This window comes from Myxocyprinus asiaticus, chromosome 29 (assembly GCF_019703515.2).
Source record: "Myxocyprinus asiaticus isolate MX2 ecotype Aquarium Trade chromosome 29, UBuf_Myxa_2, whole genome shotgun sequence".
NCBI classification, from domain to species: domain Eukaryota; kingdom Metazoa; phylum Chordata; class Actinopteri; order Cypriniformes; family Catostomidae; genus Myxocyprinus; species Myxocyprinus asiaticus.
In genome coordinates this window covers 30,559,445-30,575,884 of record NC_059372.1, presented here as the reverse complement: position 1 = coordinate 30,575,884, position 16,440 = coordinate 30,559,445, and the positions used below count along the sequence as shown (strand labels likewise).

General features: G+C 37.9%; 1 protein-coding gene across 1 annotated transcript; it reads right to left on the bottom strand.

Moving 5' to 3' along the window:
- Positions 1–3,582: 3,582 nt before the first annotated feature.
- LOC127420400 (neuropeptides B/W receptor type 2-like) lies at positions 3,583–5,709 on the bottom strand. The gene is made up of 2 exons (XM_051662668.1): positions 5,658–5,709; positions 3,583–5,302 (listed from the first exon to the last, which is right to left on the bottom strand). The coding sequence occupies exon 2, from the start codon at positions 5,173–5,175 to the stop codon at positions 4,156–4,158; it is 1,020 nt and encodes a 339-aa protein (XP_051518628.1). The 5' UTR covers positions 5,176–5,302; positions 5,658–5,709; the 3' UTR covers positions 3,583–4,155.
- Positions 5,710–16,440: the final 10,731 nt, after the last annotated feature.

Here is a 16,440-nt window from a genome sequence, read left to right as displayed (position 1 = left end):
GGTATTTCACTTAACTTTAGTAGTACTACACTGACCTGCAATTGTACTGTAGTGAACTATATCAGTACTGCAGTTAAAAGGCATTGTAAGTGCAGTACAGCATCATTGTACTACACAAAACTGCACTTTTTTACTACATAGATTGCAGCAATACTGCAATCAGACAGCAGTTTTACTGCAGTTCATTTTTGTAAGGGTTGTTTTGCCTCAAGTGAATTGGGTGGAGCTGGAATGCTTCTCAAGGAGTTTATATTTGGATTTTGGTCTCTGCAGTTGTGTCCAACACACAACCCCTCAAAGCCCTTACAAAAATCAAGAGTTCATGGCAAATTTGCCAAAAACGTGCTGCAAATTCGCCACAACTGATAATTATCACATGCAAATGAGCTTTGCCGCAAACTTGCGGCAAAGTGTCCATTGTTGCCAAAGGTTTGCCAGAGGTTCACCATTACCGGTGAAGAGCTGCAAACTTCTGGCAAACTTTGCGGTGAATCACATGCTCATTTGCATGTGAAATTAACGAGCGGCAAATTTGCTGCAAGTTTGCGCCTAGTTTAGGTTGTTTGTAAGGGAGTGTGTAACAAACTTACCGTTCAGCCAGCATCAACTCTAGAACACAAGTCTGTTGCCTTCACCTACACTGAACCTTATGGACAATAACTAGAAAACAGTTCAAGTAGTTAAAGTGGTGCAGAGAAGTGCAATGAGATCACTTCCTGCCATAGCTTCCCATTTGTTTATCGCAGATAGACACATTCCTTCAGACAGGACATACGCTTCCCCAACAGCTAGTCGATGTCATTGATTTGTGCAGAGGATGGGGCATAATTGAAGTTGCTGACCGGGTTTCCCTGTGCGTGTGTTTGACTCGTGGAGACAGGATGCAGCAGGGGCTTCGATCTGAAATGCAGGTGACAGGCAAATCAAACGCCAGCAGCCCCAGTGTTTGGAACAGAGCTTGGTGGTGTGTCACAAAGTCAATTGCAGCAATGTGACCCAATCACAAACACAATATAACAGGACAGTCAACAGAAGAGCTTCTTCTTTGAAGCCTAGGTAACAACAAAATTAGAAGTATAGAGAGACAGCTCGTGGTCAATGTCTAATGACTGTCAGTCTGCTCAACCGTACAATTACAGTGAACATTTCAATTTATTTGGCAGGTTTTCGTTGACTGGCAACCAGCACACAGGACTATTTCTCCTCACAGGTGTCAACTGGCGCACAGCACTATTGTAATAAATGTGCGCCATCTTGTGTCGTTATTTACTATTTTCCTTAACAGCATAGCGTGAATTAATACAATTATTGTGAGATAAATTGAAATTACTTAACTGAAACTGACTACATACACGTTTAAAAATAACAAAGGCGACAAACATCATCCGAATATCACTCTTTCCACGATTTACTCTAATAAACTTCAAAATTATTGGAACAGATTAGTTAATATTCTAGGGCATGTGCGGACGTTATTTATATCACGATTAATTTAGACACATCGGTCCAAATATTTTAGAAATGAAGGCATTAAGGATTGGGAAATTTATAGGGGAAATGTGATCGTATGTTGCCCTCTGCTGCCCGTTGAACGCCGTTACCGAGGGAAATGCCCGGTGTCTCTTCTCCTGACTTTGTTTACAAAATATTCAACATGCTAAGTTTCTTTCAAAATTGCCTAGCTTGCCACTACGATTAGGCCTGTAGGTAATGTACTAAGCCTACTAAAAAAAATATATGGGATCTCCTTCAACCGCTTTCAAAATATTTATGTTGCCATTTCAAACAATATTTCATTTCTAATTATGATGGCTATAATGCCAAGTTAGAAACCATTTATGTGAGCTTGACTCTCAAAATTTTCCTTGAAACTTTTTTTTTTTTTTTAATTGTCGGAACACGGTTGAAATAAGTGATAATACATCGACTAATGGCATATTATTGTGTTTTTAATTCACAGTATCTGTGTGTACCTGAACTATGCCGCTAATGCGCGCGCACTCAGCCATTACGTGCAATGCAAGCATGAACGCGCACAGATACATCCACCTCTTTTGCGTACCGCCAGGTGGCATGCGGTAAGACACTCCAGCGTGGAAAAAACTTCGACCTTCAGGCAGAAGCAAAGTGAGTCTGTCTGTCCCTTTAATCTTTTTGTTACATCAATATCTTATGCAGTGGAGTAACATAGGCCTACTTTTTTATTATCTGTAAATGTCAAATATTGTTCTCTCAGCCCTTTTTCTTCTAACTGTTCTCCGGTAGTCTGATAACTAACATTAAATAAATATGCTGGGTTCAATACAAATTAAGCTCAGTCGACAGCATCTGTGGCATAATATTGATTACCACAAAAAGTCATTTCAAATCGTACCTCCTTTTATATATAAAAGGAGGTAAATATGGTTTACAGTGAGGCACTGTAAACGTTAAAATACTCATTGTTTCAAAAGTATAGCGTCAAGGCTGAAACATTATTCGTGTTAACATGGTTTTAGTGCGATGAAATCACTTACTAACCTTTTCTGTGTAAAGTTATATCCAATTTTACAATTTTGATGCCATGACGATGAAACCACCAAACCCTAAAATGACCGTAAAAAGGACAATTTAAACAACTTTACACAAGTTTTAACAGAATGATTAATGTAGGTGCTTTTTATAAAATTCTAAGCTTTACTTTTCTGTTGTATTGTTATTTTATTTATGTCTAATGCACACAGTAATTACGTTATATATATATGAAAAATATTATTTCTATTTTTGTCTAAAAATCATATAACCTAAACAGCAAATAAACCTGTTGTTTAAATATGGAGTTTTGGGCAACTTTCTAAAATTCTATTTATTGAATAATAAATAAAATAATAATAATAAATTCTTTTGAGAATTCCCCTCAGTGCAGGCTCTCAGCACTGTTTATCTGGGTTACAAGTTGCAGTAAGTGTGCTAGAGATAAACACATAAAGCATGTTCACATGATAGCCTATTGTATTGTTTTTAAATCATTGAACAACAGCATTAAAAGAAAGCAGGGTAATATGCCTTTCCTAATAATTTTGCTTGGTGACTTTACTGACTTCATTACTCAATATGTCAGTGGCAGATGGAAATACACCGAGAGTGAGGATTATCTGGTAACAGGCCATATCCTCACTTGCATTTATCAAGAAAAACATTGTAACGTCCAGTGAGGGGCAGTATTTATTAACTTCAAGTCATTTAATTTATGTGCAAGAAACATTAAAGTATATAGTGTGCTCTCTACCTTCTCTGTGATATAGAAACATTTTATTTTATTTTATTTTATTTATTTTTATGTGTAGACAGGCGTAAAAACTAAACCTTTAAACAAACCTTAAAACCGCCTGTCCTCTTATCTGCTATTCTACCAGGAAAGCGTCCTATGGATGATGCTTACTGTAAAAAAGGGTAGTTCAATGGCCCTCTAACACAACCTGCAACAAGTTAAATAAAAGACAACTGATTTATTCAATTTTATTCACAACATTTACAACAATTTAAAAAGCCATTTAACATATGCATGATAACAAATGTATGCAAATATTTTGCATTCTAGCAATTAAAGCTTGTTTCACAGCCTTTCAGTGTTTTAAAGTATTTCATATCAACATCTCTTGATAAACACAAACATATATAATTTTTAAACATTGTATTTATTCATTTAAAGGAAAGGGAGTGCACGTTTAAACAACTTCTCAAATTTGCTATTAAGATAACATGATGCTGGACAGCAAGTGATGTGACAAAAGCAGGTTAATACAAATATATACACACGAATCCCTGCTGTTTGAGAAACACATGACGTACGTTTTGTAATTCACTCATTTCTAGGGTCCTGGCGCCAAACATCAGTGTTTTTAATGTGCCACATGCAGCACATTTCAAATTATTTCAGAGAGAACGCGCGTTTGCGCACGAGTGGCACAAGAGGGAGACAAACGCTCACATTAGAATTTAGTCTCAGGAAAATACTTTGTCTTATTGTGAATATGCGATGGAACAGGTGAATCTGAAGTAGCTACTGTCACAGAAATTAGTGAGCTGGCAGATATTGTGTGATCACTAGTTTTTGAGACACTCACATTAAGTGCACCCATTGCAATGTAGTCATCCAATAAAAGTTTATTACATTCATGCAGGTCTACATTCTAACATCTTCTTGAAGGCTTTCCTGAAGCTGTCGTCCAGGAAGGCGTAGAGAAACGGGTTTAAACAGGAGTTGGCGTAGCTCAGACTGGTGATGAAATATGAGATCCCGATGAGAAGCGGTGTGGTCCGCAGGTCTGTGGTCAGCGCTACGATGGTGCTCAGGTGGAAAGGTGTCCAACAGAACAGGCACACGGCCAGCACGATAAACACCATGATAGTCACTTTCTTCTTGGCTTTGTCTAGTGCTTTGGCGTTGGAGTTCAGACGCATGTTTCTTAATTTGTACAGCATCATGGTGTAAAGAATGCAAATTGTAGAAACTGGAATGGCAAAGCCCAGTATGAGGGTGTAAATCCGGCTCGCTTTGAACCACAAACTTTCAGGACTGGGGAAACTCAGCACGCAGCTTTTCCTGTCGGAGTCGTCGGGACTGAGGTAGACACCTGCGAACACTGTGAAGGGCATGACGATGAGGATAACCAGCAGCCACACGCACAAACTGACTATCTTGGCTGCCCTGTATGTGCGGTACGGCATGCGCTTGGAGCGCACCGTCGACAGAACCACCAGGTACCGGTCCACACTCATAACCGTAAGAAAGTAGATGCTTGAGAATATGTTGTAGTGGTCGATGCTTAAAATAGTTTTGCAAAGCACCTCGCCGAACGGCCAGTAGTGTAAAAGATGCTCCGCTATGTTGATGGGCAACACTAAAGTGAAGAGGTCATCTGCGATTGCCAAGTTGAGAATGAACATGTTTGTCACCGTCTTCATTTTGGGTGCTTTTAGGATCACATAGATGACCGCCGTGTTGCCCGTCAGACCTACTGCACATATCACGGAGTAAATCACTGGGAGAACCACATACAGGTCTGCGTAAAAGAAGTAGTCGGATGGCGGCGTACAGTTCAGATCGCTCCGATTGGGAGAGTTGTTATAATATAAGTCCATGCTGTAGTTGCATGTCGGATTTGGGTTGAGGGGGTTCGTGATGTTCTCCATGTTGTGACAGTTGAGCCTCCGGGGATAAGTGCTTTACTTTATAAAGCTGCGCGCTCACAATCGCAGACCTCTCCACGAATCTAAGGTGGTCGACGTCTCTCATCTGTGTATTTGCGCATCCCGATATCTGAGGATGATACAAAATAGGCTATTCTCCAGCAAACAGACAAAAGACTTAATGAACTATGTGTTAAAAACCCTTACGATATAGATAATACGGAGGAATTATCTCTGAAGCTAAGAGTAACAGTTTGATTCCATTTAATTTAGTTCAACACGTTGCAAAATATCAATTAAATTATATAGACCAAAAACAGAGGAAACTTCCCAAAATCACTGCACACACCAAAACAAATGTAGAGATTATAAAAATGCAAACGTTATTTTTGCAATTGCATATGTTTGAAATCTATAGCCTACTATTTAAAAATCAACTGGAATTGTTGCACATTTGTTAGCAGTGAAAAGGTGCGAGTTCTTACCGTGTGTGATATTCTCTCTCCGTGCGCGCTCTGTCCCCAAGCTCACGCTTTCCCCAACAAGTTAAAAGAACCAAGTGCGCCCGGTGACGTCACAGTCAACCGCGCGTTCTTCACATCTGCCTCCTTGCATGTAAGGGTTTCTGAAAGAGTCACGCATCCTTTTTGCTTGTTTTTTATAGATTAAGCGTCGATCAGTAAATATTAAAAGTATGATATACTACATTGTGATCAATGTTCCATGCATAAAACAGAAGAAAAGTTTAAAGGGATAGTTAACCCAAAAAGGAAAATTCTCACAATATTTACTCACCCTCATGCCATCCCAGATGTGACGAAGATTTTGTAAGAATATTTCAGCTCTGTAGGTCCATACAATGCTAAGTGAATGGGTACCACAATTTTGAAGCTCCAAAATGCATATAAAAACAGCATACAAGTAATCCATGTGACTCCAGTGGTTAAATCTATTTATTCAGTAGTGATATGCTAAGTGTGGGTGAGAAACAGATCAAAGTCCGTTTTTACCATAAATTCCTGCCCAGTAGGTGGCGATATGCATGAAGATTACAAATCGCCAATAGCAAAAGAAGAAAGTGAAAGTGGAGATTTATAGTAAAAAAAAAAATGGCCTTGTATATTGATCTGTTTCTCACCCACACCTATCATATCGCTTCTGAAGACATAGATTTAAACACTGGAGTCATATGGATTACTTTTATGCAGCTTCAAAGTTCTGGCCACCATTCACTTGTGTTGTACAGAGCTGAGATATTCTTCTAAAAATCTTTGCTTGTGTTCAGCAGAAGACAGAATATCATACACATATGTGATGGCATGAGTGTGAGTAAATGATGAGAGAACTTTCATTTTGGGGCGAACTGTCCCTTTAAGTGTGGTACAGTAGTAGACTAGTGTGTACAATAATAAAGTATGTATCATATAAATGTACATGGACAGTGAATGCATCAGATCCTAATCTATATGGACACTTGTTATATTCCATTCATACTTTTATACTCTATTGGACTGATCATGTTTGAAAAGAAGTGCTTAAAAAATGTACAAGGCTAATTCATACCTCTATCAACGAGACCAACTAACTACATTAACCCAACATTTATATTGTAATCCATAACCACTCTTACTAACATAATCCAAACTCCTAATATATTCTACTACATTTGTGTCAGTGGTGCATTTTGATGGCACTTTGTGATTTAGGAGGCTGCTTGCATGTACCTTGACTAGTGTGTGGTACACTGTGTTGTTATTGGCATTTTATTATTGGCAGGTTTGTCTTAGGAATTCTAGTTAACTAATAAAGTTATTGTCAGAATGCATGAATTTCCCGAAAATCAATTTGGCAAAAAGGCATTTGCCCAGTCTCCCCTTCTTCTGCCTTATACCCTCCCCTCCAATCTTCCATTACGATACTAGACATATGAGCAGTGGGGAGAATACTTCGGTGTCAACACTCTAGACATGTGCAAAAATAGTCAGACGTTCTTATAAAAAGACTTTAGCTCTCTTAGTGTATTTTTTCATATAAAAAATGCACATCATACATTATAACAAAATGTGGGGTCCAGTGATTGGCATTTTAGTTATCATAAGGTTGAATGATTGGCTTATTGTTCAGCATCAGAGCCAGTGATTGGCTGATTGTGCAGTTATCATAAGAGTGAGCAATTGTTCAGCATGAGGGCTTATGATTGATGAGTCACAGCCTTTTTGACTGGCAGCCTATAATTGTGACAGTTTTGAGAAGTTGGTTTAAATTTAAAGAAATTGCACACTTTTGAAACATCCTTAAATAAATTATATGTACAGTATGTACTGTAGCTTCCAATCCTAGACTTTATTTTAAGGAAGGCAACGTCAGTGAACAAATTTAAGCATTCCATTTTCAAAACAAACTATAGTATCTAAAATATGCAAGACGATAACCTGTAGGTAGACAGTTCCCTCATATCGTTCCACACCCGTATGTTTTTCTTTCTTCCGTTGACATTTTTTTTACATTTTATTTTGCTGTTGTTTTCACATAAGTGAATGAGAACTGTGACTGTCAAGAATCGTATGGATTGCCTTTTATGGTATCTTTTTTTGGAGCATGACGCCCCAGTTCCTATTTACCTCACTTACTCATACAGAAAAGCACAAACATGTTGACTGCATTCTTCAAGCTCAACCATTAAAAGCTGTAATTGGCAATTTATTGGAAGAAAACAATGATCAAACTATTTTATTTTTATTTTTTTTATTATTGAAATATAAGTTTACTAATGCTACAAACCAACATTTGGTCCCAAGATAGCTCCTACTGAGTGATAGCTTAATTTAGGCTAAATTTGCAAGCTGTTACTTGCAACCCTGTTAGCCATTTTTTTTTTATTATTATTATTATTTGAACAATTTTATCTTTTTAATTTTTGTTTTTGCACCTCCTTTTACTGACCAATAAGAGTTTCAGGCCCTGTTTTGTAACCTATTTTTGGAAAGTACAGTTACACAAAGTTGGTGACTATGAGCTAAGGTGTGTTGAGAACAGGAGCTTTTATCAAACATGAGCAAAAAGCTAATATGAAGTGGAAAAGCTGAGCATTTTCGAAAGTTATTCACTCTGCAGTATCTCTTAAGAGACATAGTGTGTTAATTAGTAGGCAAGGTGGAAAAGTTAATAACCTGAATGAACCCCTGCTGTCAGTTCAATTCCATCCTTTTTTAATTATACCCCTTGTGTTTCTCATTCTGCTTCATGATTAAAGGAAAAGCACCCTTTGCATTTCTGCACCAGCACCACTGATCTGTGTCTCCCTACGATGAGCTTCATAAGCTGGAGTAAATAAGACTATTTTTGTGTCTGATTGGCCCTCTTTATGACAGTCAAAGGAAATTGACTTGTGATATGACCAGGTGTCAAGAGATAATTACCTGTTCATGCTACCTGAGCTCTATAAATGGCTCATAAAATACTCTGTTTATTATTGAATTAAAAGACCATGTCTAATAATGATCAGACAGCAGCAAAAATACATTTCAAAACTTCAGAGTTGTACTGTAACTTAGAACAGGTTCATATCTGTTAATATAAGGATATATACTGTATATAGGTTATATATGTTTAGATAAATATGCAATATAGATTAGAACAAGATTTTTATATGAATAGTTGCATCATTCTGTATGTTGATTAGTTTATTGCCATTTTAGATTAAGGCCCATGGTTTGAATTGCTGGTGTCATGCTAGTCCTCTCAGAAGTGCTTTGTAAATGTGATCCCAAACACTTTTTTTGCTTATCATTTTTGTGAATCATAACAACTGATGACACAACCCTGAAATAAATAAATAAATAAATCTCTGAACAATTATTTGTCTCTCCAGTTATTAGATGATGCCGTCATCAGATTATTCTAGCTGTTGCTAAGTAAAAGTGTTGACAAAAAAGTGTTGCTGCCTCATGGATTCCAATTGAGAGTTTGGAGTTTTGAGGCTGTATTTTATTTTATTTTTATGAGACATCATTAGCTTTTCATGGGTTATTCACACAGAGAATCATTTTGACATTTGTCCCAAGTGGGTAAATAATAACATAGTGCTGAAACACTTACCATTGATTGTTAAATGACATTTGATATGACAAATGTCCATATAAATCAATTCAAGCAAAACAATCTTATGGATTTTATGGCAACTAGAAATAGATCCGTAGTGTAGAGATCTGCTGGTAGGAAATGTGGAGATGATAAGTATAAATGTACCAGATAAGATTAGATGAGTGTGAGTCCTTGAAACGGCTAATCTTGAGGTTGAGTCTCTGAAGGCTTTGTTTGAACTGTCAAATCAGATGTTCTGATATGATTAGGAGTTTGTTCCATCATTGATGTGTAAGGATGGAGAAATTTGTGAGATGATGATGAGTAGGATCTTTGGGAGTAAGACGGTTTTCTCAAGGTTTGAAGTTAGAAGGGAGCAAGGTTGTTTTGGTGCCAATGTAGTAACCTTTGACGCAGTTCCTATATTCCTATTTGGACTTACACATGTTTACATTTTAAATATATACATATTATATTATATTATATTATATTATATCATATCTGACTGTAAACATCACTCTTGTTCTTATGTATCGTTCTCAAGGGCATATCTTGGAAATTACTTTTGGGTGGGCCTCAATAAAAATGGATGGGCCAAGGTTTCGCCCAAATATTTTTACCAAATTTTCCTTAACATCTGTGAAGTGGCACATTCAAAAAGTTCTTTCACACTTTCATAAATCAGAATTTATGCATTTTAAAACTATTTTATAAATATATATTTGTATTCAAATAATAATCTCTAACAATTTTCATGTAATTTCACCTTTTTTTTTTGCCAGTGTGTGAACGGCTTGTAACGCAACTTAAAAAATGAGCCCTTCCTGGACTTCCTAGGTTGCCTATTAAAGCCTGTAGATTGATTTTCATGCGAAGGGAGCAGGTCGCTTTTGCCGGGAAAATCCAAAGGATATGAGGTTTATGCGCGCTCCCGAGAGCCTTGACTCAGACAGTAATAGCTTCTCTTCTGCTATTCAACAGCGACAACAAACTGCAAAATTAGGTAACGTTATCTTGGAAATGGAATCCAGCAAACATCCGGCTCCCAGCACAACACCGACTCCTACACAAACTCGGAGTAAGCCAAAAAAACAAAAACAAAACATTTATATACTGAATCCTGTCGGGATAAGCGGGAACGTGATCGTAGTCGAGCGAAAACTAGAGTGAGTATCGGCAGGACATTTGATTCCTGGAGGGACCTTCGTTCGGTTATGGAGATCAAAACCGACCATGAATTGGCGTTCTTCTTATTGGACAGGTAAGCTTACATAACTGCAAAGCATGTGAAATATAGTGCCATAAGGATTGATCTGTGTAATTTTAGCTAACTTGATCTTGCCTGCTAACGCTGACGAATTGCAAGCTACCTTGCTTCGTAACTTTCAGATGATTTCAACGATCTTCTCTTTAGACTAAATGTCAGGTATACAGGATAAATTTAAGCAAATACGCTGGTTTCTTGATCGTAGTACAACATATGACATAAAAACATACAATAGTGCAACATAACAGTGCAACAGTAAACTGTCTGGTATAGTTCGGTAGTATGTAGCTGTATGTGTGTATCAGTATGCTATGTTAGCTGATAAGTAGTTTTAGTTTAGTCTCAGAGTTTGTAATAAAACAATCATAACTGTGTAATTTTAATAATGCTACCTCATCTGTCAGCATGATGCCAGTGAATCACGTTCAGTCTCTTTGTACGTTACGTCATTGTTTTGGATGCTTGCTCGCTCGCATCCCTATGGAGTGTGTGCACGAGCACGAGCATGAGCAACAGGTTGCTGGCTGCAGTTCACTTAACGGCCACAGGTGTCATTAATAACAAGGGTTTCTGAATCTTACATATTGCACCTTTAATGGAAAGCAAGCAATCACATACATTGACATTACAGCAGTGCCACGGCAACACAAACAGCAATTCAATAATAAAACCTATACTTTTCATTGACTTTTATTGTACATTGACTTTTTTACTGCGCTAATGGTATTTTCTATGCTTAAACTTAAACCATACCTTTTTGCATTTTTGGAATTTTACATGCATTTTATGTTTAACATCTCACATAGTTTGTTTACTACATCTTGCATCTTCTTTCTTCACATCAGGAGATACAGTACTAAGACAAGAAATTCATCAGGAAGTCTATAGCACAATTGTCTCTCTCTTCCTTGAGCATTCTCTCTAAATTCACCAAATAATTGCAAGAGTAAAATTGCCTTGTTTACTTGTCATGAATTGGTTGTTAATGTCATGCAGGGCTATTATTGGGTCCCAAAGAGCTTTTAAAAAAAATTAAAACACTTTCCTGTTGTTAAGAACTGTGTTGTCCGGGGGCAGTCTAATTAAACATATTTTTCAAAACAATGAGTGACCAAAATGGGATTGGGACCAAGTTTTGGACCAAACCGATCTGTGAGAGGTAGTACGTATGGAATGCACTAATATTGTCTATTTAATCCACATACTTTGTGTCTCATATTGTACTGAGTTTCATATATCATATTTTGTTTTAAAGGGACATAGAAAAACAATGAGTCTCATTAACTATAATTGCATAATATTTTACATATGAAACATGACATACATTCTCTTAATTGTAAATCGCACAGAAAAGGTTCTCATACAAAACTTTAACCAGATTCAACAGAGGTGCATTCACTTTTACATTTGCTCTTACCCTTGTTCTAATGTTGATGAAAATATGGATGCACATTAATACATTCAATCATTCATTCATTATTAGCTTTTATAGTAATTAGCTTAATACATGTCCAAACCAAACAACTTCACATGTACAGGAAAAAAAAAAGTGAAATAGATGCACTCTCGCCTGTGCAGCAAGATCCATGCAAAATAATATAAAAAAAAGTTATTGCGAAAGTGGCAGCTATTATGTGGTAAATTTGCAGCAAAAATTTGTCAACAATAGGCAATATGCCACTACTGACAAACTTGTGGCAACAATAGCCACTTTTTCACTGGCTAGTTGGGGCCAGTAGCCTCAGACCTCAAGCCACTAGACTAAAATCGATCTGCGTTCCCACCATCAGGCCAATAGCCTCGCAGCGTTGCACTCAAACCCACCCTTAACACGGTGGGGTGGGGGGTTGTAAAGTGGTCTTTCGCATGTGCATTGTTGTACAAATTATTTTGTAATTACACACTTGTACTTGAAATTTTCTCACTTGAACGTCAATGAGAGAACAAATGAGCCATGAGAGCAAGAATTAGATCTCATTGATAAGGAGCTCTTTCTCAGTGAACAAAAACCTCATAACGATTTTATTGCACATAGTGTACAAGGCCATCATCCTCAGCTGAGTACATGTTTGTCTGACATATTGTGTTTGTATAGTGTTAAGTGTATCGTTAAAATGCATGTCTGTGAGACCTCTGCTGTGGCCAGCTGAATGAGGCTGATATTTATTATGTCAAAGAAAGATATATTACAGAAATCTGTCAAAATTGCTCAGATTCAAGGCCATTCACTACTCCCACTGTTAAAGGTTGAGCATATTTCCATCGATGTGGCATAGGTGGGAATTATACAACCCAATGATTGGCATTGTGGAAATAAACAAAAGACAAATAACATTTCATATCATGCTGGTTTTGAAGCTGAATACAGCTTGTGTTAAATTGCATATGCCCTTTAAGCATATCCACATAAAGCTATTTTTATTCATTGATTTGTGTCACACACTGTTTCACGCATGTGCAGTAAATTTCTCCCTGCATCGAAAGCGAAGCATTGTACATTGTAGACAGAGTTGGCAAGGTTACTTTTCAAAAGTATTCCAATACAGATTACAGAATTGTAGGAAATTGCGACTTTGTGGCAGGGTATTTTTACAACTGCCAGAATTCATCATCAAATATATGAAAAAATTGTATAATGGAATTAGTTTAGGAATCTTGGCTGCGTTTGACCACCATTATCTGAAGGATAAATGACAAGAAATGACAATTAGAAATCTGAATAAAAATTCTCCACCATTAAATATGTAATACAACAGGCTCGCTGTATCTGCTCACAATTTATATATGAGGAATTTTAGCTCAAGAAGGGAATTATCCGGGGAATATTGAAAGAAATAAGGTGTACATCTGATCACTCGGTCACGCTGAGTTGATATGACATATCTGTTAACTCTTTAGAGTAATGCTATTCTCATAGCCATCGACAATAATATCACAAATATGTTTTAATATTGTTCGAGCACAGAGCACAGATCTTTTAAGAATCAATTTACAAGATTATTTATCAAAATATACCACAGTCAAGTCCTCTTTGTATAAAAACAAGACTTTAGTTCTAATCTACAACATCAAACTAATAACACACACACAGACAAACATAACAGCAGTTTGGTGAGTGAGCTATAACAGAAGGTGAATGGAAATGATCTGTAACAGAGAAACTTTATGGAGTCTATAGACATGCCCTGAGCCATCGATACTTAATTTAGTATACCTCAATTTGAAATTGGGTTACCCAAAGTATTTGAATAAAACACCAGAACTTTCTAGCAAAAGTCTGGAGGTGTACTTGCATTTTATTGCACTGCATTTCGTTGCGTTGCTTTGGTTCTTTGGCTGGGTCAGTAGAAAGCTTTGGTTGTTCTGTCGATGTTTTGGACCTTTGTTAAGATTGTGGATGCCGGGTAGTTCGGTGCTGGAATGATAAAGCAGGGCTTTTGAAGCGAGGCCTCCACAAGGGAGACTCGCGACTCCCCTTCACATGTGTGAGTTGAAGCGCAGAGATATATATTTTTTTAGGAGGGATTTGGCTGGTCTTTTGAACATTTTCTGTCTGGTCACATCCTGAAGAGGCTCTAAGCCAAACAGATATCATGTGATCATCTCTGTATCCCTTCTTCTGAAGGTGATTAATGAGTCTTTGTTCTAAAGGTTTGTCAGTTTTCCCACTCAAAAGTGAACATACTTTTATCCTGACTTTTATAGAATGAAATCGGTATGACATGACATGACAAGAGACATGACATCTGTTAACTTCAACATTCTCTACATAAACAGGCAAGCATTTACATATGAAACATGACATACTTTCTCTTAATAGTTACTTCACTACACATTAACATTTGAATATATATTATTATACATTGTATAATTGAGCATCATGTATGCACGTGGTCAGAATAATGCATTCTATGAATCTAACCACAGTTAGGCATCATGTGATGCATCTTAGCATATTAAAATTAGTTTATGTGCATTGTGAAGTGTAGAATGATGATACAATGGAGTCTTCTTAGAGTGTTATAGTTCATAATATATGTATATGCATTGTAAAAACCCAAGAAAAGTTTGTTTCGTGCCTTTGGAGATAATTGAAAAACACTATTTTTGGTCCAGCTAAAGTGAGTTTCCAAAGGGATCCTTCCAACGACAGTTTTCAAGCTCTCTCCTGTCTTGCACAGAGTTTCTTAGCATGTGACAGTCATGCTTCCACAGAAAATGTCTCGTGCTGCATTATTAGTCCATTTTCTAAGTGTAATAAATTGGTTAAATCGAAAGGCAAACACTGGTTCTGAGTGGGGTTTTGGGGGAAGGTTGTTCCTTCAGCTGAGATTTAAAATCGTTCTTTTGTTTTGGAAGACAGTTGACACTCAACAGAGCAGCTTTTGTGGACTCTTTTCAGGCATCTTTAACTCATCTATGCCTGTTTTGATAGTCTTTAGGGTGACAGCAGGGACAAGTCTTTTTTATTTTTTTTATCCCTTTTTCTCCCAATTTGGAATGCCCAATTCCCACTACTTAGTAGGTGCTTGTGGTGGCGCGGTTACTCACCTCAATCTGGGTGTTGGAGGACAAGTCAATCCGCGCATCTTATCACGTGGCTCGCTGTGCATGACACCGCGGAGACTCACAGCACGTGGAGGCACATGCTACTCTCCACGATCCATGCACAAATTACCATGCGCCCCACTGAGAGCGAGACCCCTAATCGCGACCACGGGGAGGTTACCCCATGTGACTCTACCCTCACTAGCAACCGGGTCAATTTGGTTGCTTAGGAGACCTGGCTGGAGTTACACAACATGCCCTGGATTTGAACTCGCGACTCCAGGAGTGGTAGTCAGCATCAATAAGCAGGGACAAGTCTTTAATTTATGATATTGAGGAATTTTGGGGGCCTCTCTGTATAATTTCGCTTACTCTTCTTCTGTTTTCAAGCTCCTCAGATCTTACAGAATACATGCTTTGAAATGTAATTTGTAACATATTCCATTAGATTACTCAAGGTCAGTAAATACTTTTGGATTATTTCTTCAGCACTGGCAATTTTTTTCACTTGTTTTGACTATAAATAAGTAAATAAAGTAAGAGAATTCACTAAATAAAAACATTATCTGAAAAAAACCTAAATATCTTTCGCGGTTTTGTTACTCAAGTAAAATTTTTTTTTTAAAGATTTTTAGAATTTATTTATTTATTTTTTTTCAGAAAAACAATATTTAAATTGTCATGAAGAATATGATTGTGGCAGCGGGGGTGTGGTCAAGCATCTCTCCGGAGAGAGAGAAAGCGGTAAGGGCGCTTACACCTGAGTTAAATTATGTCTAACACCTGTCTATAATTTCAGTGAGCACGGGGAGAGCGGCATAGAGCCACACCGCAGGTAGACGAGAGAGAGAACCTGGGCACTAGAGACCTTATTGTGAAGCCAAGAGCTTATGAGTGCAAAGCTGAGAGTTTATTTTTCTGAAGTAGTTGTTTATTTTAGAGTGAATTATTGAACACTGTGAAAGCCCTGGAAGAGTGTAGTTGTTGCAGTGAGAATAAAACGCTTACCTGAACCAGGAAATCTACTTCTCGCCTCCTCCTTCCACTGAGAAGTGTTACACTGGTGCCGAAACCCAGGAAAAAGGTTTGAAGATGGACGGAAGTCGCCCCGTAGAGTCCTCCCAGTTGGCTGAGATCCTCCAAGCCCTCGCTGGCTTACATCGGAGCCACCAGAAATCCCTGCTTGAGCTCCAGCAAGATCAAGACCGCCGGTTTGTGGAGCTCATGCGCGCTCAAGCAGAGGACCAACAGGTGATCCGGAGCCTCCTCAGCCAGGAGGCATCCCCAGCCGCGACCCCGGACACCCACACGCCGTTACCCCCGCCTGCGTTACAGAAGATGGGGGCGGCGGACGACCCAGAGGCATTCCT